Source organism: Lactuca saligna, chromosome 7 (genome assembly GCF_052625555.1).
Source record: "Lactuca saligna cultivar CGN05327 chromosome 7, ASM5262555v1, whole genome shotgun sequence".
Taxonomy (NCBI): Eukaryota; Viridiplantae; Streptophyta; class Magnoliopsida; order Asterales; family Asteraceae; genus Lactuca; species Lactuca saligna.
The window spans coordinates 144,534,975-144,559,735 of NC_136423.1; the positions used below are offsets into that span (position 1 = coordinate 144,534,975).

General features: G+C 34.4%; 1 protein-coding gene across 1 annotated transcript; it reads right to left on the reverse strand.

Moving 5' to 3' along the window:
- Window positions 1-15,958: 15,958 nt before the first annotated feature.
- On the reverse strand, window positions 15,959-23,860 carry LOC145006277 (uncharacterized). The gene is made up of 15 exons (XM_078965371.1): window positions 23,520-23,860; window positions 22,926-23,328; window positions 22,673-22,850; window positions 22,445-22,584; window positions 21,589-22,363; window positions 21,402-21,502; window positions 21,162-21,306; window positions 20,554-20,622; window positions 20,345-20,390; window positions 18,607-19,088; window positions 17,570-17,649; window positions 17,189-17,324; window positions 16,961-17,117; window positions 16,313-16,395; window positions 15,959-16,213 (listed from the first exon to the last, which is right to left on the reverse strand). Exons 1-15 carry the CDS (start codon window positions 23,608-23,610, stop codon window positions 16,091-16,093), a joined length of 3,009 nt encoding a protein of 1,002 aa, XP_078821497.1. The 5' UTR covers window positions 23,611-23,860; the 3' UTR covers window positions 15,959-16,090.
- Window positions 23,861-24,761: the final 901 nt, after the last annotated feature.

Genomic DNA, 24,761 nt, shown 5'->3' on the forward strand with positions numbered 1-24,761 from the left:
TATTCAATCTAGTTAATCAAATAATGAAATTCGTATATGTTTTATGATTTGATGTTAGTAACACTCACTTACTTGGTTGTAATTAGATCAAAATTAGTGCAATCAAAGATTAAATGTTTATATTCCCAAGCTTAAGAGGAATGTTAAACATTGTTGGTAATCAATGCAAGAACCTAATGTCATTTAATGATTTAATGTAAGAGCTTATTTGGGTTGAATCAAATAAATGAAATTTTATTTAAAGAGCTTATTTTGAATAAAATACTTTTGCCAATTTGGATATTAGAGTTTATTAATATCCAACTTACCAACCTAGATTGAACATGAGTTATAATCATATTACATCTTTCAACATAATACATATATAAGAGTCAGAATCAGAAATGTATTTCTTTTACTGCGTTTGTTTTCAATCTTTCTTATTTATGAAGTTTAATTCAAGTTTAAATACAAACCCCCAATTATGTGTGAAAATATGGCAAGATAAAAAGTCCCGTATCTCTGTGGACCGACCCTGCTTACTCTATACTATCTTTAGTATTAGAAAAGGCAGTGATTTGAGTTATATTAATATTATTTTATCCCATCATTTGTTGGTTTGACATCCAAACAAATTGGCGCCGTTCCCGGGGATACGGTAGTACTAATTGTTTATGCCAAGATCTTTTCACACAGGTACACCTTTACCAGTTGATTTGGAAATAGAGAAATCTGCTAAACAGAGAAGGAAGCAAGCTAGACTTTTAAAGAAACAACAACAATCCAGAGCTTCTTCATCAAATCCATCAACTACATCCTCTCTAACATCCAAAAGTATCACCCCACCATCTTCACTTACTCCTACCATGGCAGACAACCATGGAGGACATCAAAATCCTCCACATCCACCACCTGAACAAACCTTTAGACAATGGGCTACTCAAGATGTCACCCAACAACCTTTGTGCATAAATTACCCTGCAGCAATTAACTTTGAACTCAAGTCTGGACTCATCCATTTGTTACCCTCATTCTGTGGTCTTGAGAATGAAGACCCACATAAATTCCTTAAGGAATTTCATGTTGTTTGTGTGGGTATGAAGCCACAGAAGATCAAATCAAGTTAAGGGCATTTCCCTTTGCTTTACAAGATTCAGCCAAGGAGTGGTTGTATGACTTACCACCGGGTTCAGTCACAACATGGAATGAACTTGCAAGGATGTTTCTGGATAAATATTTTCCCGAAATGAGAGCTTCAGCTTTACGTAGAGAGATAATTGGCATCAAACAACAAAAGAGAGAAGCCTTGCATACTTATTGGGAACGGTTCAAGAAATTGTGCTCAAGATGTCCACAACATGGGATTACAGAATATCAGTTGCTGCAGTAATTTTGTGAAGGAATGTCATCTTGGGATAGGAGATTACTCAATGCATCAAGTGGTGGATCTATAGTTGATAAGACTCCAACAACAATCAGAGTTCTTATAAAAAACATGGCAGAAGAGTCCAAGCATACAGTCCAAGAAGAAGAGTGGTATAGTGATGCACCAAGGGGGGTGAAAGAAATTTCTACTCCAAAAATTGAAAGTCAACTTTCTGAGTTGACTAAGGTAGTAATGATGCTTGCAAAAGATAAGGGCGTGCAACCACCAATAGTTAGACCTTGTGGCATTTGTACACAAGTTGGACATCCCACTGATATGTTCCCCATGTTACAAGAAGATGTAGAGCCAGTTCAAGCTATGGGATTTTCAAGTCAACAACAAGGAAACTTCCAGCCAAGAAACAATCCAAATTGGCACCAACCTAATACCAATTTTCAGCCTAGACCACCACCTTATCAACCAAGACCCCCATTTCAAAATCAAATGCACCACCAACAAAATTATCAACCACATTTCCAGCCAACTCAACCTCCTCATCAATCTTAATATCAACCTCAAAACATGCATCAAGGAAGTAGTTCAAGCGGATCGGGAATGTCTTTGGAAGACATTGTTAAGAGTTTAGCCACAAGTACTCAAACCTTTCAAAATGAGACCACAACGAGCATCAAGACTTTGGAGAAACAAATGACTCAACTCGCCACATCTGTGAGTAAATTGGAGTCACAAGGCAAACTACCCGCGCAAACTGAGAAGAATCCAAAACATAGTGCATGTGCCATCACTTTGAGGAATGGTAAAGAATATGAAGGTCCTAAAATGATTGAAGAAGAAGAAGAGATGGAGCTAGAGAAAGAAGAAGAGAAGTCAAAAACACCTTCCAAGCAAGTTCCTATTGAAGCAAAAGTCACTCCTCCTCCATTTACCTCAAGATTAAGCAAGTCAAAGCGTGAAAGAGAAGATAATGAAATCATGGAGATGTTCAGGAAGGTAGAGGTAAATATTCCTCTTATTGATGCCATCAAACAAGTCCCTAGGTATGCAAAATTCCTTAAGGAATTATGTACATCCAAGAAAAAGTTGAAAGGGAATGAAACTGTTAAAGTAGGGGAAAATGTGTCTGCAATGTTACAAAAAAGATTACCTAAAAAATGTAAGGATCCGGGTGTTTTTACGGTTCCTTGCAAATTAGGTAATCTTCATGTTCCACGAGCTATGCTAGACCTTGGAGCTTCTATCAATGTTTTGCCATATTCCATCTTTAAAACATTAAATATTGGTACATTGAAGAAGACCGGGGTAATCATTCAATTGGCTGATAGATCTTTAGTACATCCCAAAGGTGTGTTAGAAGATGTGTTAGTCCAAGTGAATGAACTAGTATTTCCAGCAAATTTTTATGTACTTGATATGGATGATGATGATTCACCGAATTTGAGTTCAATTTTCCTAGGAAGACCCTTTTTGAAAATAGCCAGGACGAAAATTGATGTTTATGATGGTACATTGTCCATGGAATTTGATGGGGAGGTGATAAATTTCAATATTTATGATGCTATGAGATATCCAAGTGATATTTCATCTTTGAATTTTGTGGATGTCATTGAACCATTGACAGAGGAGTGTTTTGATCTGTCTAATCTTGATGTGTTAGCTCTTATTTTAGACAGGAATCTTCAAAAGGAAAGAGTGGAAAAACTTGCCAATCAATTTACAATTGATAAAGAGATTATGGAGGCACCAGAATTGGAGCTAAAAACTTTACCCGAGCATCTCAAGTATGCATATCTTGGAGATAAGGAAACTCTACCAGTGATCATTTCCACCAAGTTGTCAACAAAAGAAGAGGAAGAACTTGTCACCACCTTGAAGGAATATAAGGAAGCAATTGGGTGGACTATAGCCGACATCAAAGGGCTAAGTCCTTTGCTTTGCATGCATAAAATCCTTATGGAAGAAGATTACAAGCCTTCCCGAGAAGCTCAAAGGCGTCTGAATCCTCCAATGATGGAGGTTGTGAAAAAAGAGATTTTGAAGTTGTTGAATGCGGGAATGATTTACCCTATATCAGATAGTAAGTGGGTAAGTCCGGTCCAAGTCGTGCCGAAGAAGACAGGTATTACCGTTACAAAGAATGACAAAGGTGAGTTAGTCCCCACCCGTGTGCAAAACGGGTGGAGAGTTTGCATTGATTATAGACGGCTCAATTCCTCAACCCGGAAAGACCATTTCCCACTTCCCTTCATTGATCAAATGTTGGAAAGGTTAGCGGGAAAAACACATTATTGTTGCTTGGATGGATATTCCGGTTTCCATCAAATACCTGTTGCACCTGAGGACCAAGAAAAAACTACTTTCACATGTCCTTTCGGAACATTTGCATATAGACGAATGCCTTTTGGGCTTTGCAATGCTCCAGCCACTTTTCAAAGGTGCATGGTAAGTATTTTTTCGGAATTTGTTGAGGAAATCATTGAAGTTTTTATGGATGACTTCACTGTTTATGGTAATTCTTTTCATGAATGTTTGGGAAATTTGAAAAAGATTTTGCAAAGATGTATTGAAACCAATCTTGTTTTGAATTATGAAAAGTGTCATTTTATGGTTGACAAAGGTCTCATACTAGGTCATATTGTGTCTTCTAAGGGTCTAGAAGTGGACAAAGCAAAAATAGATGTCATAAAATCTTTACCTTATCCCACTTGTGTTCGTGAGGTGCGCTCATTTCTTGGTCATGCAGGATTTTATAGAAGGTTTATTAAAGATTTTTCCAAGATATCTCGTCCCATGTGTGAGCTCCTACAAAAAGATGCAGAATTCGAGTTTTCCAAACAGTGCAAGCAAGCTTTTGATCAGTTGAAAGAGTTGTTGATCACAGCACCAATACTTCAATCACCGGATTGGAGTTTGCCTTTTAAAATCATGTGTGATGCCTGTAATCACGCAGTTGGTGCAGTGTTAGGGCAAAGAAAAGACCGTGTTCCTAATGTCATTTATTATGCTTCAAAAACACTTGATAGTGCACAAGCCAATTATTCAACAACTGAAAAAGAATTGTTATCTATTGTCTTTGCTTTAGACAAATTTCGTCAATATCTGCTAGGTTCTAAAGTCATTGTTTATTCTGATCATGCAGCTATTAGGTATTTACTTGCAAAGAAAGATTCGAAGCCTAGACTCATTCGATGGGTATTACTCTTGCAAGAGTTTGACATTGAAATCAAAGACAAGAGCGGAAAGTCAAATCTTGTAGCTGATCATCTTAGCAGGATTGTTTCTCCCGAAGATTCAACTCCCATTCATGATGCATTTCCTGATGAAAATCTGTTTTTAGCAAAAGTTGCCCCGTGGTATGCCGATATTGTGAACTACATTGTCACAAATCAATTTCCACCAGATTTAACTCGATAGCAAAAAGACAAGATCAAGAAAGAAGCCAAGAGGTATGTTTGGGATGAGCCATATTTGTGGAAATATTATGCTGACCAAATGATTAGACGATGTGTGGATCAATATGAGGTATCTTCTATCTTAACATTTTGTCATTCTTATGCTTGTGGAGGACATTTTGGTCCTCAAAGGACTGCAAGAATAGTTTTAGAGAGTGGATTTTACTGGCCAAGTATTTTCCATGACTCTTATGTTTTTTGCTCAAGCTGTGATAAATGTCAACGAATAGGCTCTTTAAGCTCAAAGAATCAAATGCCCTTAAACCCCATATTAGTTTGTGAAAATTTTGATGTTTGGGGCATTGATTTTATGGGACCTTTTCCATCATCTTCGGGTTTTATTTATATTCTTTTGGCTATGGATTATGTTTCCAAGTGGGTGGAAGCAAAGGCTACCCGTACTAACGATTCAAAAGTTGTGATAGATTTCTTGAAGGCTAACATTTTTTCCAGATTTGGTGTTCCAAAGGCCTTGATCAGTGATCGTGGTACACATTTTTGTAATCGTATACTCGGGAGTGTTTTGAAGAAATATGGTGTCACTCATAAAGTTTCCACCGCATACCACCCACAAACAAATGGACAAGCTGAGGTGAGCAATCGACAAATCAAGGGCATTTTGGAGAAAACCGTGAATACAACAAGGAAAGATTGGAGTACACGCCTTGATGATGCTTTGTGGGCGTACCGCACTGCATACAAAACTCCAATTGGAATGTCGCCATACCGTATTGTTTTTGGAAAGCCGTGTCGATTACCCGTTGAGTTGGAACATAGGGCATATTGGGAAATCAAGCAGTTCAACATGGATTTAAGTGAATCGGGAAAGAAGAGGAAGCTGGACATACAAGAATTGGAAGAAATCCGCAATGAAGCGTATGAGAATGAGGTTCTTTATAAGGAAAAGACTAGAGCATTCCATGACAAGATGATTACACGCAAGGTATTTCACAAAGGTCAAAAGGTACTACTCTACCATTCACGTTTTAAATTGATTCCTGGTAAATTAAGGTCCCGTTGGGTGGGACCATTTGTTGTCACTAATGTTTTTGAGCATGGTGCAATAGAAATCACAAGTGAGAAAACCGGGAAGATTTTTAAGGTAAATGGTCACCGTTTGAAGCCTTATTATGAAGGATTTCAAGTCAAGAATGAAGAGGTGGAGGAAGTAATGGATCCAAAGTATGAAAATTGACAAATAGTTGGGATCCAAGTCGGGCCAACGACATGAAAAAGGGGCGGCTAACCGGGAGGCAACCCGGGGGTATTTTTGTCATTTAGTATATTTTCATTGTATTTTCTTTGTTTTCAAACTTTCAAGTTGTTTTTCATGCTAAAAAAGGGTTAAAAATCATTTTTCGGGCAGTAGAGGTTTAGCGGGTTGCAATTTCAAAAAGTGAAAAAAATCAAGTTTTTGGCTTTCTCAGAAGTTTACACGGCCGTGTAAACTTATGCCTTGCATTTACACGGGCCGTGTAAACGATTGAACACGGGTTTAATGATTCAGGGATTTACACGGCCGTGTAAACCCTCCCCTTTGATTTACACGGGCCGTGTAAACGCAAAAACAGGGCTGAACGATTTTAAGGTCAAATCTCGATTTTTCTAACTCATTCTTCACTCAATACCTGCGATTCCCTCTCTCCCTACTGCCCCCTTCGAAAAAACCCTTCCAAATACTCAATCTTCCTCAATTTTGCATCAAAAATCAAGCTCCAAGGTATGAAATTCCTCCCTTTTCTTCATCTTCTTTATCTTCCACATCTATATCCTTCTCCCATGGCCGATTTTGGGTTTTTTTAACAAAACCCTAGAATTTTTGAACTTGAAATCTCAACCTAATGTTTCAAATTTCTTGTAGGATAAGCTTGGGGATAGCTTGGGGAAGCATTGGATATCATCTTATCACCATTATCAAGCACAAATTGGTATAATTGTTCCAAACTCTTACTTTGTGCATTTAGATAGAACACATTGGTGAAACTTGCTAGTTCTTGTGCTTCAATTGTCTTAATTGTGTGCAATATTTTGTTGATTCATTTGGGTTATGGCTTCCCGGGGTAAAAGACATAGAGTTGGCACCTCACATGATGAGCAAGACCCACATGCCATAGACAACCCCTATGAATTTGCTCTTATTTTTGAGAACAATCGACAGGAAATCTTGTATGCAAATCTTGTTACAAGAACAATGGGTGCTCAAAAATTTGTGGACATCCAGGCCCTCAAAGATTTACACATATACAAGGGTGTTCACAAGCTTTTTAAAAACATAGGATGGGAGGGTCTTTTGAATCTTCATGCAGTTAGTTACCAAACACCGATGTTGGAACTTTTGTCTTCCATTTCCTTTGACTATCAAACCCATCTCCTAACTTTTCATCTGCTCAACCAAACACATCAATTTCATGCTGATATCCTTTGTGATATGATTGGTGCTCCTAAAGCAAGAAGGGATATATACACAACTAAGGGTAGAAAAAATGTTGTTTTTGAGCAAGACTGTGCAAATTTTTGGAGAAACATCTCTTGTGAGTATGAGTATCAATCAGGCACTGCCAAAGCTTCTAGCATTATCCATCCGGTCTTAAAAGTAGCTTACTGGATCATTGCTTCTCTCTTATTCCCTCAAGAAGAGATTAGCAAGGCTAATAAAAAAGAGCTAGAAGTCTTGTGGTGTATGATTAACAAGCCTGCAGAAGTCCCTCATTTTGGTTGTTGGGTTATTTAAAAAATGCTCAGAAGTGCTACGAGCAATGGTGGACAGCTACATTGTGGAGGCATGGTTTCTATTATTGTAGAGCATCTTGGCCTCCATCTACCTAATAACCCAACAAACATCATCATGGGCCGTACTCGTCTATCAATTGATGTTATGGAAACAATGCATCTCTTCCACCGCCTTCCCACTGGGGATATTCATTGGACAGTAGATGGGAAAGAGTATCTACGTATAGACAGCAGAAATAAGAAGATACTCAATTTAGCCAATGATATTCCATCAACTAATTGGAAACTCAGATCCAACTTAGGTGTTACAGTAGATCATAGTCCTCCATCCTCTCCTCCTCCTGCTCCTACTTCTGGTGCTTCTAGTTCCTCTCGCCCTATTCCTTTTTCTGAACATAATCTTTATATGGGCGAGTTTGCGCGTTTGAATCATCGTTACACCAGTCTACAACAGGAAGTCGGGGACATTTATACGGGTGTCGCTGAAATCACTTCTGATTTTCAAGACTACCGTAACTTACAGGAAGAGCATTGGGCCCAACAAGAGTTGCGGTGGGCTGAGCAAGATCAAAGATGGGCTACTCAAGAGCAGCACAACCGCAACATTCACCATCTGCTGAGTGATATCCATAGAGTTCTTGTGCTTCCCACATAGTCGCAGCAGCCATCAGCATCCCAACCCTAATGGCCTCCCTACTATCCTACAGATTACCCTTCACAGTTCCCTCCATATCCTCCGCCCGGTCCTCAATAGGATGGCTACGCCTCTCTCCAAGCATCGAGGACGATGCTATACTTTAAGCTTGGGGAGGGGTATCCATCCATGCATAAATCCCGTTGCATGTAGGTTGCATGTAGATTTGTACATATTGCATTAATTTTCATTTCATTTTCTTTTTCATTTTTTCTGCATGGAAAATTTTTCATAAACCAAAAAGATTTTCTTTCTATTCTAATTTTTATTATTTTCTTTGCATCCAAATTTTTGCATAAAAAAAAAAAACGATCCAATCCCAAGCAACCGAATCTTTTCAAAACAGTTGAGCATGTAAATGAGTCATGTGCCTTGAAATTGGCTTGCTCTTCTTATTGAAAAAAATCTAAAAGCAAGTTAATCACACACGAGCACATCTCCCGAAGCTACTTGTGCAAAACAGAAAATGAGAAGATTGTCAACACTGAAGCATAACAGCAGGTATGAGTTAATTCTTTGGGACATATGACCGGCCTTATGAGTAGTAATGCTCAATTGCACTTAAAATTTCAAATTCAAAAGTTCATAAAAAGAATGCAAAATCTCAATGTCCCGCCTTCCAGCGCTCTTAAAAGTTCTTTCTACTTATTCCCTTTTATATATACCCTGCTTGAGGACATAGCTTTCAACTATACTTACGGGTTTTTGCATGTTAACATTTAGTCCCCCGAAAAATATCTTAGAAGTCCTCACGGTAATAGACCGTGATATGTCCCACAATAGAAAAGTCAAGGACGGAAATATAAGGAAATTGGCCAAATAAATAAATTAATAAGAGTGCTATGTGTTAACTTAGTTATTTGTATATGTGTTATATTTAAAAAAAAAACTATTATTAAGTTAATCTGTGACCTTTGGGATTCGAACAAGTAAACTCTGAGGGGGTGTTCTACACCTAATCACCTAAAGCTAAATTGTTTGGGATTGATTGGGTTGAAAGTTCGCTATATGGATTCCATAGAAAGTCATGAACTTAATAATAGTAAATAAAGCTAATCTGTGGCCTTTGAAGTTCGGGCAAGTAAACCCGAGGGATCTCTTTAAATCTAGCACACTAAGGTCATTTGATTTGGATGTGTTGGTTGAAAGCCTGCTACACGGATTTCAAAGAAAGCCATGAGCTTTATTTATAAAAAAAAAATGTAATTAGAAAGTTTGTACATAGTTGTGTTTATAGTTTAATTAGATGTTGTGTTTAGGAAAAATAAATGGCTGTCAAAAGATTCCATTGGACTTGGATTTGAATTTATGACATTGGACTGAATGTTAATTACTTCGACTGGTGTAAGTGGTTTGAAGTTTGTAACCAATCTAGATAAATATTAGGGAATTTTTAGAAAAGATTTTTCAGAAAAAGATTGTTGTTGACCAACAAATAGCTGGAATCGAACATTGTTATATTTTATGAAACAAAGATGTTTGAGCATGTTTTGTTACATATAATTTCACGAGAGTAAGACCATAATTTGTTCCAAGAATTGACTTGATAATATTGAAAAGGAATAAGTGTTGTGATCTTTAATTCTGTTGAGTTGTACTAGGGAGTAGCCAAAGTCTTGTTTCTATTATCATTTAATATTTTGAGACTAAAGCAAAGTTAACTCGAGGCATGACAGGTACATTCTCAACTATGGTACAAAACAGGGTAATTGGGTTGGATCTTTTCATGTTTGTTTTGATTTCATGCATTAAGTTATAAATAGTTTTAACTTTAATTTTCTTTTCTTCTATTCTATTTTATTTTTTTCTTTTGCAGTTTAAATCTTCTTGTTCTTTCTTGAGGACAAGAAAGGTTCAAGCTTGGGGAGATTTGTTAGGTGCATTTCATGCATTCATTTTTTATAGTTTTAGTTCATAAAAGTGCATTACATTTAGGTTTAGACTCATGCATTTTGTATAATTTCGGGATTTTTCATGATGCAATTCCATTCACATGCTTTTAGGATATTTCAGGGACTTATGAAGGTTGGATCTTGTTGGAGGAAGTTATCAAGAGTTGGAGACAAAGTTGTAGAAGTTTTGGAGATTTGAAGAGAGAGAATGAAGAAATGAAGAATTTGGCTTCACAGGAGTTTACACGGCCGTGTAAATTTATGCCTTTGATTTACACGGGTCGTGTAAACGTATATGCAAGGACATTCTACTTCGAAGACCTGGAAGAATTAAGCATTCTACTTTTCTTGTTTACACGGCCGTGTAAATGGAACCCTTTGATTTACACGGGCCGTGTAAACGTCTCGACAGTTTTAAAGTGGTTTTTGTCTTCTTATAATTCAGATAATCAGTTTTTATGGGAGTTAGGTCGGATTTTGGGAGGAGAAGAAACGATTTTCAGAGCTTTGGCAAGTAGATTAACACTTGGAAAACAATTTAATTTCTTTTTGTAAGTCAATTTGAAGTTTAAACTTGTTTGATTTGTAGTCCAACCTAGATATGTGTGGTTGATTTTATTATCATTTCCGAATCTGAATTCTTAAGTATGTGTTGTTAGGCTGTAACTTGAATTTGACTTATGTTTAACATCTAGTAATCTTTGATTTGATCTTAATCATGTGTTTGGTTAGTTCTCTTTTTCACTCGCTCAATGAACTAGGGTTCTATTCAATCTAGTTAATCAAATCATGAAATTCGTATATGTTTTATGATTTGATGTTAGTAACACTCACTTACTTGGTTGTAATTAGATCAAAATTAGTGCAATCAAAGATTAAATGTTTATATTCCCAAGCTTAAGAGGAATGTTAAACATTGTTGGTAATTAGTGCAAGAACCTAATGTCATTTAATGATTTAATGTAAGAGCTTATTTGGGTTGAATCAAATAAATGAAATTTTATTTAAAGAGCTTATTTTGAATAAAATACTTTTGCTAATTTGGATATTAGAGTTTATTAATATCCAACTTACCAACCTAGATTGAACATGAGTTATAATCATATTACATCTTTCAACATAATACATATATAAGAGTCAGAATCGGAAATGTATTTCTTTTACTGCGTTTGTTTTCAATCTTTCTTATTTATGAAGTTTAATTCAAGTTTAAATACAAACCCCCAATTATGTGTGAAAATATGGCAAGATAAAAAGTCCCGTATCTCTGTGGACCGACCCTGCTTACTCTATACTATCTTTAGTATTAGAAAAGGCAGTGATTTGAGTTATATTAATATTATTTTATCCCATCATTTGTTGGTTTGACATCCAAACACACTTATAAGGATTTTAAGACCTGTGAGGGTACGCCCCACATATTGAGTCAACCACCCTGATGGTGGTCAATTCAAGGTGGACTATGCCCAACGTACCGAAGGGGTAAGCCCCGCGTACGCCCTCTGTTTGGGTTTCAGACTTTGGGCTTTGGATATTGGGCCATCTGTTGGGCTTTGATAATTGGGCCCTAATGGACTATCTGGATAAGTGTGATTTGGGCTAATTAGAGGATCAGACCTTTGGATAAGGCCCAATAAGGGGTTTTGGGCCTAATTTGGAAAATTAGGCCAATCATGGGCCTTGAGGTAATTTGGGCCTTTTAGATCAAAGATTTGGACTTGGGCCTTTACCCAGTTAGGGAAGGGGTAAAATGGACATTTACCCCAAGTATGGATCCTTAGTCAAGAATGGTATTCCAATTATTAATTGGATGTTTGTTTATTCTATAGTTCGGGATTTTCTGTGAGTCATCAGTCGAAGGCTTTCTGCGTGATTCGTCAGTGTGAGGTGAGTGTTCCTCACTATACTTGTTGGGTCGAAGGCACCAAGGTCGACCCTTTTGGATTGATTATCCTGTTTATTGCATGATTGAGTATTATAGTGATCTGTTAGATATGTATCTTGCTAGATAGGATAATGCTATGCTTATTGATCTTTAAGATCTGTCTGTTTGTCTGTTGATTAGTTATATGTTTATGAGTTGTGTGTATGTTGACTAGACCTGGCAAACGTGTCGGGTCATGTTGGGTTCGTGTCGTGTCAAGACATTAAACGGGTTGAAAGGGTTTGACCCTAACTCGAACCGTTTAATTATCGTGTCGTGCCGTGTCAACCCGTTTATTTTCATGTCGGTTTCGTGTCAGGTTTCAGGTTAAGGTTTAGACCTTGTAAATATGTTGTGTCATGTTGGGTTGAAATATTTTAAAGGTTGGAAAGTAGGAGTTGTGGAGGCAAAATGAAAAAGTGAAACACTAGAGTTGTGAGATGGAATGTCAAAATTTATAGTAAGTTTAAAAGGAAAAATGAAAAGAGTTAAAGTTGGGGAGCAAAGGGATAGGTGGTGAGGATGTCTAAAATTAAGTAACTTTGAAAATTTCAACATTACTTCTAATTCTTGAGTTTGGTCCACTATAATTCTTTAACATATAATATATTTATAAAAATATGAAATTTATAATAAGTAATATATAATTAAATGGGTCATATTCGAGTCATCTTCGAGTTGAAAGTCTTGACCCTAACCTTACCCGTTTAATTATCGTGTTGTGTCGTGCCCACCCGTTTACATAAATGTGTCGAAATCTCTGACCCTTACCTGCTAATTTCGTGTCGGGTTTTTGTGTCGTGTCATGTTTTGCCAGGTCTAATGTTGGCATGTATGTGTGATTGAGTTGAGGAGGTCCTGCTTTGTGCTGAAGGCCAACAAACCTAGGGCTGCCCGAATAGACTGAAGGCCTGTGAGGTGGACCTGAAAGCTCGGAGAACGGTCCAGACAGGCTGAAGGCCCGGTGCGGCGGTCCAGACATGCTGAAGGTTTTATATGCATGTTGTTGTTGTGATATCTATGATTATGTTTTGTGGTGGTCTTTTGGGGAAACTCACTATGCTTTAGGTTTACAGTTTTTGGTTATGTTTCAGGTATCTCAGAGGATCGTAGAAAGGCGAAGGTGTGATCATGTACAGGGCCGACCCAAGGGGCGGGTGAGCTGGGCCATGGCCCAAGGCATCAATGGATTAGGGGCATCGGATTTTCTAGGCCTCGAATGAGTTTATATTGTATTTTCGCTAAATTTAATGTTCTAGTTGGTCCAGTCCAGGTGCTACAAGGGCGACAACATTCATTTGAGCGCCTAAACGATAAGATGCATGTGACAGAGTTCAATGTATAAGTGAACGCAACGTCACACCTCCTAGAATCGAGGAGTTTCTTTTAGTCCTTCTATGATCCGCTTTTAAAGACGAAGACGAATTATGAAACGTTTATTTATGATTCATGAACTAAAGACTGCCAGAGTACCGAGGTAACCAAAAGTTTCTTATAGTTTGCTTTTCGGTTAATTGCTTTTGTATCAATGATAAATCAAATTTTGCATCTCCTTCTACTATGATCTACGAATAACAATCTCTTAAATCTCTTGTTATGTGCTTTGAATTCTGATTTTTGAGGAGTGAGTTTAAAATTGTTGCTAAATAAGTTTCTTTCTTTAAAGGCTAAAATATTAAAAGATTTTTGTTAATTTTAAGTATCGATGGATTGTCGTTATTTTTAAGATTGCTGATAATATTTGAGATTGCTTTATTTTTCAAATGTTGAAACTTTAATGATCGAAAGATTTTTGAAAGCTAAATTGGTATTGAAAGATTGCTGCAACTTTTTTAGATTGAAGGGTTAAACCCTTGAACACAGTACATTGTTTTAGATAATTAGAATCTGGTTAACTGTTAATTTAATTCAATATTGTTTATAGACTAATTGCTTTTAGTATCATTTTTGTTTTGCTAAAATAGGTTAAGCTTCTCTAGTTTGGAATTCTAGTTTGGTAGTTGAGGGCTGCGATCATTGTAGATGGTATCATTGTATTAGTTGATGTTTAATTTAAACAATCGTTCTTTCTTGTTATCTCTCCCAATGTTGATGTTATCTCTCCCAATGTTGATGTTTACTTTAAACAATCAATGTTTCATGTTGGGTTATTTTGATATTGGAATTCTTGAAATGTGATGACATTTTAACAAGACTTGTGGTTCATATGTCTCTGCCTTTTTGTTTTATTCTAAATTACTAATTTACTTTCAATATAGTAGGTAACCATTACAAAGTTTGTTCGCCAGAATTTATCACACTTTTCATAGTTCTTTTTGTTCTTAGTTTAGGCCAATATGAGATGTTTCTGAAATGGGGCACACAATTAACATTTTAGAAAATTGTTTCCAATTTTTTGTTTTAGTGGACCTCCAAAAAAAAGGTATGGAATTGGGTGATTATTAACCATTTTCGGCATATTTTAGACGCCAATTTCATTATGGACCTCCAAAAGGTATCAAATTACTATGAATTATTTGTTGGTTGCGTTTCGTTTTTATGGACGAGGCATTGCTAAGTTTTATGATCATTGAACAATAATAAGGTTGTAAAAACAATTAACATTCAGATTCTAGTTTATTATATATATATATATATATATATATATATATATATATATATATATATATATATATATATATATATATATATATATATATATATATATATATATTTTAAAACAATATTTTAGTTTTGTTTTATAAATTTATTTTGTGTATAGTTTCGGTATAGTATAAAGGCATACTTAATCCCCTTGGCCAAGGGCAACAAAAACCTATGGACCGGCCCTGATCATGCACCTCCTCATGCCTTTTTTTTTTTTTTTTTTTAAACAATTTTGGGATTTCTCTGATGTGAAACTTATTTTGAAAATAGTTTGTAAACAATTATGTTTTTGGGTTTGATTAAAAAGTTTAAAATTTTCAAGAATTTTATGAATGTTACATCTGGCGTTGATGTAAGATCTTTAAAAAGGGGCGACGATGCTCATCCGACGACGTGTGCAATCCTCGGTATATGTAAACCGATCCATATGAGAAGGGAGGTTGCGTATAGAAACCATGATAATGGCAAATGAAAACCCTTGATACTCATCAAATCTTGAAGACAAAAATCCTAGTTCTGGATGAGAAGGGTGGCGGCGCTAGGGTATCGTAAAATTAGAAGGGTGCCAGTGTTAGAGAGAAGGAGAGAGACGATGTCGCCAAAGAAGGAGAGAGACGGTGTCAGCTTTGGCGGAGAGAAAGAGAGACAGTGACAGTGGTGATGTTAAGATATTCCGACAATGAACATATAAGGTTCTGATATTCCGACGGGTGGTGGTGGTGATGTTTTTATTTTTTCAGCAGAGAGTGGTGGTCGAACGTGGTGGTTGTGGCAAAGACTAGTAGTCAAGGGTGGTGGTAGTGGCAAAGTCTGGTGACCAAAAGGTGGTGGTGGTGACAGATAATGATAACAACATATCACACTTTAAAGTCTTATTTTAATCTTTAATCCGAATTCCATGTTTATTCTTGAACGTGATGAATTTGTCATTCATACCACCATCTCCCATTTTAGCCCAAGAAGATAAATGTTTATGCGCATCAAGATGTCGTGGAGAAAAGTCCAACATCTTTTCTTACTACTTCCTACACAAATGCTTAAGGACACGAAGATTCATTGATTAACTTCCATGTCACCCATTTTACACAAACCATTCTTACACCCATCCATATCACGAGATGACACATACTTATTAAGAACTTTGGAAAAGACGATGAGGATGTATAATAGTGCTATAAACTCCCACATATGGCGCCAAATGATGCTACATTGGATTGAACATAAAAGTCTCAAGGAGTCATACAGCCTAAACATGGATTATATGAAAGGAGGTGAATGCGTGTGAATTGAATTGTGAAACGTCTATACAAATTCTAACTACACTTTTTGTACAATTAAATGTCAATTTCTAAACAATAAACATTATCAAAACTTTTGCATTAAAATCTACTACACTCCTTGACCTTTTTGCTTCTCATGAACATTTGATATAATCTCTTGAAGCTCTGGAAAAACCGTTATAAGTACAAGTTCAAGTAAACCATACGCGAGTTGCTTCAAACATACAGCAGACTGCATTTTTAATAATAATAAAAAAAATTCTTTACACTCTTCATTTTTTTTAATATTTAATAATTAATGAAAAAGATTAGTGTTTATTTAATTAATTACCTGGAGAAAATAATACACATCTTTAGCACATCGCTTGTATTGCTTACGTCCAATCAAGCTCACCAATGTAGTAGGTGCACCCTCTGAAAAAAGAAGATTATATATATATATATATTTCATTCAGTTTAACCAATTTGACGGGATATAACATGTCAAATTTGTTAATCTGGAAAAATATATGAAACTTATATAATTTGATTGCCTAAGTTATAATTTTTTTTTGACAAAATTACAAAAATGATCCATGTGATTTGTCATTTTCTGTGACTGAAGTCCAAACATTTGAAAAGTTACAGATATGGTCATTTTCAGTTAGTTTTACAGTAAATTTGGTCCTTGAAAAACTTGAAATATCTATTTTACCTTTTTGGTTTCTTTTTCACTTTATTTTTAATTGTTTTACCATTTTTGTTAATAAAAAATAGAAATAAAGGGAAAAAGAAACTAAAAAGGTATATTAAACATTTCAAATTTTACAGGGACCAAATTCATGATAAAACTAGCTGAAAAGGACCATATCTGAAAATTTTCAAACGTTTGAACCTTATTCATAGAAAATAGCAAACCACAGGGACCATTTTTACAATTTTGTCTTTCTTTAACAAATGAAAACAAAAGGAAAAAAAATAGAAATAAATAAATACTCACTAAATATCATCTTTTTTATATCACTAGCTCTTCGGGCAGCCTCAAGTTGCTCCTCAAACGACCCTTGTTTATTAGCCTTGCTGCCTTCATTTGCTTGAGAAGAATCCGTTTGACTTGACTTTACTTTTAGAAAAAACGTGCCTTCGGGCCATAGAATCTTAACATATTTGACATTTTAGTTTTTAAGTAAATACAAAATTTGAATCATCAAAATTATTAAAAACTTACATCTTGGATCCAACGGATGCCTTGAGCAACAATGTCATCTCTCCTAAGCAATTGAATCTGTCTCAACAGCCAATCATCAATAGCATCTTCCATCATCAGTTGTAATATTTGCTTTGACATCCAAAAAACCTGTCGTCTGTGTAAACAAAATATGATTTTACAAGCTTTTCTATCTAAATTACCATTTTACCCTTACACACAACCATATATGATTGTAGGAGTGTGTGTAAAGGGTAAAATGGTCATTATGTAATCCATTGGTTCTTGTTGAATCTATTAATGGTATCATGGACCATCACTTTGTAATTCTTTGGTTCTTGTTGAAAATATTAAATCAATAGATTTTTTTTTTGACAAAAAAATAAGAAGAAAATAACTAACCTCAACCAACCTCTTCTGTTGAGTTGAAATATCTTGTCTACCAAATTTAGCAAAGGAACACTTACATTAGGTGGGCTCCACTGTAACAAAAAAAAAAAATATATATATATATAAAAGTGAAAAACAAAATAATGGCTTCAGACAAAAATCACAAAAGGCTTTCATAATATTACTTTATATTTATTAGGTTTTTTTTTTTTTTTTGCAAATTTGAATCACATTTTTGTATTGCAATAAATAAATTACGTTATTAGAGATTTACAACATTAGATATTTAATTTTTCTTACAACAAAAGTAAATTATCCGTATGTAATGATTTTCGAATTAATTATCATACTAATAATAAAATTAACACCAAATTTACTATTTTACATATAATAAACTAAATATCCATAACATTATACAACATAATTCATAACAACAAACACCAAGTAAAGAACATTACATATAACATATCATAACAAATAACACACTAAAAAATAATACATAACATTCAAGCTTGAATGACCAAATTTGGTATATATTTTTCAGTTTCATGTTTTGGCCACAATAATTTAATATTTTAGCAGTTTTGGTCTTTATGTATAAAATAAATTACAAAACCAGTCCCTGTAATTTACAGAAAAGGTCCCTATGCATATTGTTTCTACAGAAATTGTCCATGTGTTTAATACTTAAGACTTTTGTATGTTTGCAGATTTAGTCTCTATGTAGAAAATAAATTACAATAGCTGTGCTGATTTTTTTTTTTTTTTTTTGCAGAAACGGTCTATATGTTTATAAAATTTGCAGATTACCCCCTCCCCTGGCAATATATTCCCATGTTTTGTCCCTACACTTATTTGGTTTCACACTTTGGGCACAAGACTTCTGTATATTTACAAGTTTGGTCCCTATACTTTCGTAGTTACCCAAGTTTGGTTCCGATAGCAACTTACTAGTTAAAGCTAAGATTAATTTATATTATAGAGATAAATGAATAAATGATAATCCGAATATAAAATTTATATAAAAAATTTAGAATATATATATTTACCTCTGCCGGCATACCAAGTGGATCTTCTTTAGAAGTTGAAGGAAAATTTGCAGCCATTGTGAGTACTTCAGATCTGACCTCTGAACTATTTTTCTTTTCCAAAACCAAATTTTTATTCTGTTCATCATTTTTATTAACAATTTTTGGTGAAACTCCTGATTTAAAATTCACCTCATTGTCCAAATAGCCCCCGTAAACTTGTCCCATTGATTCCATTTCCTCATTGTTAATGATTGTCTTATTATTATCTTTTTCACTTTCTTCATAATCAGAAACAATGTTATTGTTTCCCATATCAAAAATAGGTTGCTTTAATGGTGAATCATTAGTAGCTTCATTTGTTTCCCATGTCATGTTTCTGTTTGCAGCTGAAGAAGAAGATGAAGAAAATTCGGAAGGGGACCCACCTGGGCCCACGGATTTTCTCATTATTCCACCTTTGAATTGGCGTACAATGTCATCCACAGCATCATCCACGTTGACTGTTTTTGACCAAAATAATAATAATAATAATCAAGTAATTTGAAAAATTGACCTATTGGTTTGAATTATGATGACATGGCGGAAGTAAACAAGTTTTTATGCCATGTCATTGTCCACGTGTAGTATATTGATGATTTTGAAAAAGTTCTTTATATAAACACTTTAAGTTATCAAATTTGTTATTACTTTTTTGTAATAGAATCAAAGGGGTGTGCAAAAAAACCTAAACTATTATGATGTAATAAAAAATAGGGTTGATCTCATCAAAGACCTTGTATTTTGTGTTTTTTCCGGATTAAAACTCAATTTTTTTTTTCTTTCTGAAAAAGGCCTTGTATTTTTTCATTTTTCTGAAAAAAACCTTCAACTTTGTCTTTTTTTTTTTTTTTTTTTTTTTTTCCCGAAAAAAACCATCAGCCTTTTAAATGCTTCCAAATAAACCCTCAACTTTTTTAGTTTTTCTCGAAAAAACCCTCGCATATTACAATTTTTTTTTTTGGAAAAAATGACTAAAGGGCCAGGTCGGAAAAAATGAAAAATACAAGGTCTTTTTTAGGCAAAAAAATAAATAAATTTGAGGTTTAATCCGGAAAAACACAAAATATAAGGTCTTTTTTGATATTAACTCTAAAAAAAAGTTGTAGACTGTGAGGGGTTTTTCTTTAGGAAAAACTAAAAGAGTTGAGGATTTATTTGGAAACATTTAGAAGGTTAAGGGTGCGTTTGGTTGTGGAAAACTGTTTTCATTTTCTATGAAAATGTTTTCAGAAAATAGGGTTGATTTTTCATTTTCAATTTTCAATGAAAACGCGTTTGGTTGGAACGGGTGGAGTTTTTATTTTCCATCTTAGAAATTTGAAAAACTGTAAAAATCACTTTTCTAATTTACATACAATTTGGAAAACTGAAAATTTTCATTTTCTTAGAAAACTTTGGAAAACTGAACGAACCAAATGCGTTTTCAAAATTTCCGTTTTTATTGGAAAATTTTCCTAGAAAACTGGAAAATTTCCCACAACCAAACGCACCCTAAGGGTTTTTTTCGGAAAAAAGACAAAGTTGAGGGGTTTTTTTCGGAAAAAATGAAAAAAATATAATGACTTTTTCATGAAAAAAATAAAAATGAGGTTTAATCCGGAAAAAAACACAAAATATAAGGTCTTTTATTTTATGACCTAAAAAATAATTTGAAAGTAGTGTTGTTTGTTTTTGGAGTGAATGAACTGTTTGGAATATAGATAAAAATTAAACATACCTGCTAAGGCTCTCACTGCAGACGATGACCTTCCAAAAGAGTAACTCTGTGGTGTGTTAATAATAAATATACTTTAAAAATACTAATTTTGAATATTATAAAAAAGTGAATATATATATATATATATATATATATATATATACATATATATATATATATATATATATAGAGAGAGAGAGAGAGAGAGAGAGAGAGAGAGAGAGAGAGACCTTTGAAGACATGCTCAAGAAGTCCCATACTTCGTGTTGCTCAGCAATATTAGCAATAGACAAAAGTTCCTTCAAAACAACAATTTTTTTTTCATATATAAAATTGACATATCATGATTTATAACTAATACTTTATTATTTTTTTTCAATCAAAGCATAAAAGTTTCATATTTTTTTCAAAATGAACCTTTTTCATAGGTAATTTTCCAAATTAGCCAATTTGATATAACATGTAAAAAAAGACCTTGCATTTTTTCATTTTTTCCGAAAAAGCCCTCAACTTTGTATTTTTTTTTTCCGGAAAAAACCCTCAAGCTTCTAAATGCTTCCAAAAAACCCTCAACTTTTTTTAGTTTTTTTCGGAAGAACCCTCAAATTTTACAATTTTTTTTTGGCAAAAAATGACTAAAAGGGCCAACTCGGAAAAAATAAAAAAATACAAGGTCTTTTTCAGGCAAAAAATAAATTTGAGGTTTAATCCGGAAAAAACACAAAATATAAGGTCTTTTTTGAGATTAACCCAAAATAATAAAGTATAAGTGATTAAAGAACAAAATCTCTCAAAATATAATGATTTTTTCAATATAAAGATAAATGTAGGAGCATACTTTGAGATATTTATCAAGCTGTATACATCGTTGGTGAACAAATGCATCTTCTGTGCTAGATGAGAATATTCTTTTAGGTGGCAAATGTAATGTGTAATTGGGAATATCCTTAAGATGTCTGTGTAATCTTTCAAAATTCCTGTATCTGTTTATAAAATGGAAAAATAATACTAAATACAAATATTTGATACAATAAGTAGGAAATTTAAAGGGTAGTTAAAGAAATTAGTAATAACACACCTTCTTTTCACAAACCAAGTTTTGTTATCAGCATCTGTCACTGCAATTGAATACACTGCAAAGGACTTTGAGTCAATATTCTCAAAGAATGCTCCTAAAACCTGTAGAATGAAATGAATTTGTTATAAAATAAAGGGTTTTATAAAATATAAAATAAGAAATTAAGAATAAAGGAGAATAATCTTACCCGACACCTAAGCTTTGGAACATACCCTTCAGTTCTTATCAGTTTATTATCAGAAGCAATATTATTAACACTTTGTGCATCATTATCTCTTCCAGGATTCACACTATAGAACTCTGGGATAATAGTTCCAGTTCCTCCAACTTGAATTGGAGATGCAGTTTCACTTAAAGTTTGAATGTTTGACTCAGATGCACTATTTAATCTCTTCAACTTCCCATTACTTCCAAAATCAAAATTTAAATTGTCATCAACTAAAGATAACCGAGTTGGTGTCTTGTTTTGTCCACCATCAAGAATTTGGTCTCTTTGTTGATCAAATCCTGTATCAAGATTAGAATTCTCATTGATTCCACCTTTTATGATACCTGAAGCAGAATTCTTTTGAGATTTCTTCATATAGTTTCTTCCTTTAGTCCACATGTTTTCAAGATTCTCTGGTTGAAGAACTTCTGTCCTTCTTTGGGTTGCTGCTTCAAGAACACGGGCCCAATCAGAAGTCCGTGTAGGCATTGAGTCATCTTGGATGGGCCCACTAGCCATGGTGGCAGATGGGTTTACAGTTGTAGAAGATTCCTTTTGAATGTTAGAAGTAGATGGTGTTTTCTCTAACTTTTGACTAGAAGAAGACCCACTGTTTGACTCTGGACCTTTTTCATTGTTTGTAACAGAAGGTTGATTCTGGGGTTGAACAGTGACATTAGATTGATCATCAGCTGTTTCTTTCTCTCCCTTATTTGTAGCAAGAAAAATACCCTCAATCAACTCATTGATACGCCTGTTGTAAAAAGTGTATAAATCAAAAGTTGAAAGTGTGGAGAAATAGAAATTAGAAAGAGTAGGATTCTTGAAAACTCACCCAGGGCTTGCGAATCTCATTACAGGTTCCATTACTAAGCATGTTAAAAGCTCTCGTGTAATGCATCGAACTAAAGGGCATTGAGCTTCACGTGGTCTAAGAACTGCAGCCAAAAGTGCTCCCATAATCCGCTTAAGAAACTACAAGATAAGAATCATAAATCAGAAAGCATTCACAAAACATGAATGAAGATAGTGATAATCTTACATCAGAACTCTCATCTCACACCTTGTACTCACTCTCGGGAGATATCAAAGCTGGATGAAGCTCCTTTGAAGCCATGAGATGGTGTTTCAACCTTTCATCTCTTTCTTCAGAAGATAGTGTCACCATAACATCCCTCCCAATAGAAGCTTGGTTTTTCCTGAAAAGCTCTAGGTGATCCCCTATTAGGTCAACTACATCCCTGAAACAATCAGAATATTCCCAATTGATTCAAGTTTCAAATTGCCTACTAAGAAAGGATTCTAGAAGTACAAACCTTGTTAGCATGTCAACAAGGTTTATGTCTTTGACTCTCATGGAAATTTCAGCAAGAATATCCATGATAATAGCATGTATGAGCTGTGGAGCTTCCTTGTCAGGTGTTATATCTGAATACCAGAGATCAACCACAAATTCTTGTAAAATCTTGTTAGTAAAATCTTCCATGGCAGCCTCAACTACTGGAGAATCAATCTTCCGTTTCCATTTAGGTGGAGGAGGCAAGGTGTTGAGACGAGAATCATTCACAGACAATTGTTTTTTCTCCAAGTGTGCTAGATATGAATGTCGCCGTGATTTCCTGATCTTCCAATGGAAATCCACTTCGGTTATTAAAATGTGAACGCCTGATACCAGAAGAATTGCTATAGGAACATTCATCCACATCGATTTACTGGTGTCTGTAACAATTAAACCATTCATTAATCAGCGTTCAGATGCAGTTTTCTCGCTTAACAATTGACGCAATACGTTCGCTAACGCTGAATTATCACAAATTCATACAATAACACATCCTAATTTGAAATAAAATCAACAAAACAGGAAAAAATTTACATGATCAAAAAAAAAAAAAAAAACCGAAGAAACTTACGGGTTAAAAAGTACGTGACAGCAAAAATACAAATAGCCCACCATACAGTACGAAGCTTTGCTTCTTCGATCAGATCCTGTAATGTTTCCATAATGTTGGATTGTATTAAACCCTAATGCTTGATTGAGAACATGGTTCGTTAATCGTTATGAAACAAATAGTAGATTGTGATGAATCTGAATTGTAATGAGGCTGAAGCGAAAATGAATCGATTGGGGGGCATGATCTCATCGAATTCGTAATCCAAAATTTTGGGATCATGAAAACGAGAGTTTGTGGGATTTCTTGTGGCGACGTTGCTGTAGCCGTTTGGTTTCATCCGCCGTGGAAGAGGGAGACCGAGATACAGTTATTGACAGATCCACGTGGTCACTCACAATATCCATCCTGGAAAAAGACAAATAAAATACTAATGAAATTATTATTTTCTTTATGTTTTTTAAGTAAAAAAAAAAAAAGAGTAAACGGTTTGTAGATTGTTTTGAAATGTTTTAGAATTTATAGATATTTTGTAATTTATTGGTTTTGAATTTTTAAATGAATTAGTTGAAAAAATTAAGATGAAATTTAGTTGTAATAATCTTTTAAATATACGATAAATTACAAATTTATTCATTGTCAACTTAGGTACATGTCATTTAAAAAAGAAGTATGTAAAACATAAAGTCTAGTGAGATATAGAGATTTTACATTTTAGACAAAAATCGAATTTCAAAATTTATAAAATATAAAATTGTCTAACATACTTCAAGTTTAAAATATTTTTGTCTAAGATAATATGTAAATATAATATAATATATGAACGTAACACTTGACATACACTTGACATGGAGTAATCTTATTCCCTATCAAAAGGCTCTTTGCTTGTCCTTATCATAATAATCTTAGTTTATTCACTTAAGAAACATCTAAGTTTATAATGATATTAATGTTCTAGACCATTTATTTGACTCTATGCAATCACATTCTATAGATATATATACAAGCACATTAAGCAATCTTTCCATGGATTCTTACAAGGTTGAAGTGGAAAAGGAGAAAGATTTAGGGAAATCAAGAGTGAAATGCTCGTCCACAATCGTGCGTAATGAATTGTGAACAAAAAATCTTGGTTGTTGGTCGTGATTTTGTGATGATCATAGGAATGGACGTGCGTTCCTAAAAAAAATATAAATTGACATGTTTACATGACACGCGTTGTATGATAGGTGCTCTCCTTGTTTTTATTTTTTATGTTATGAT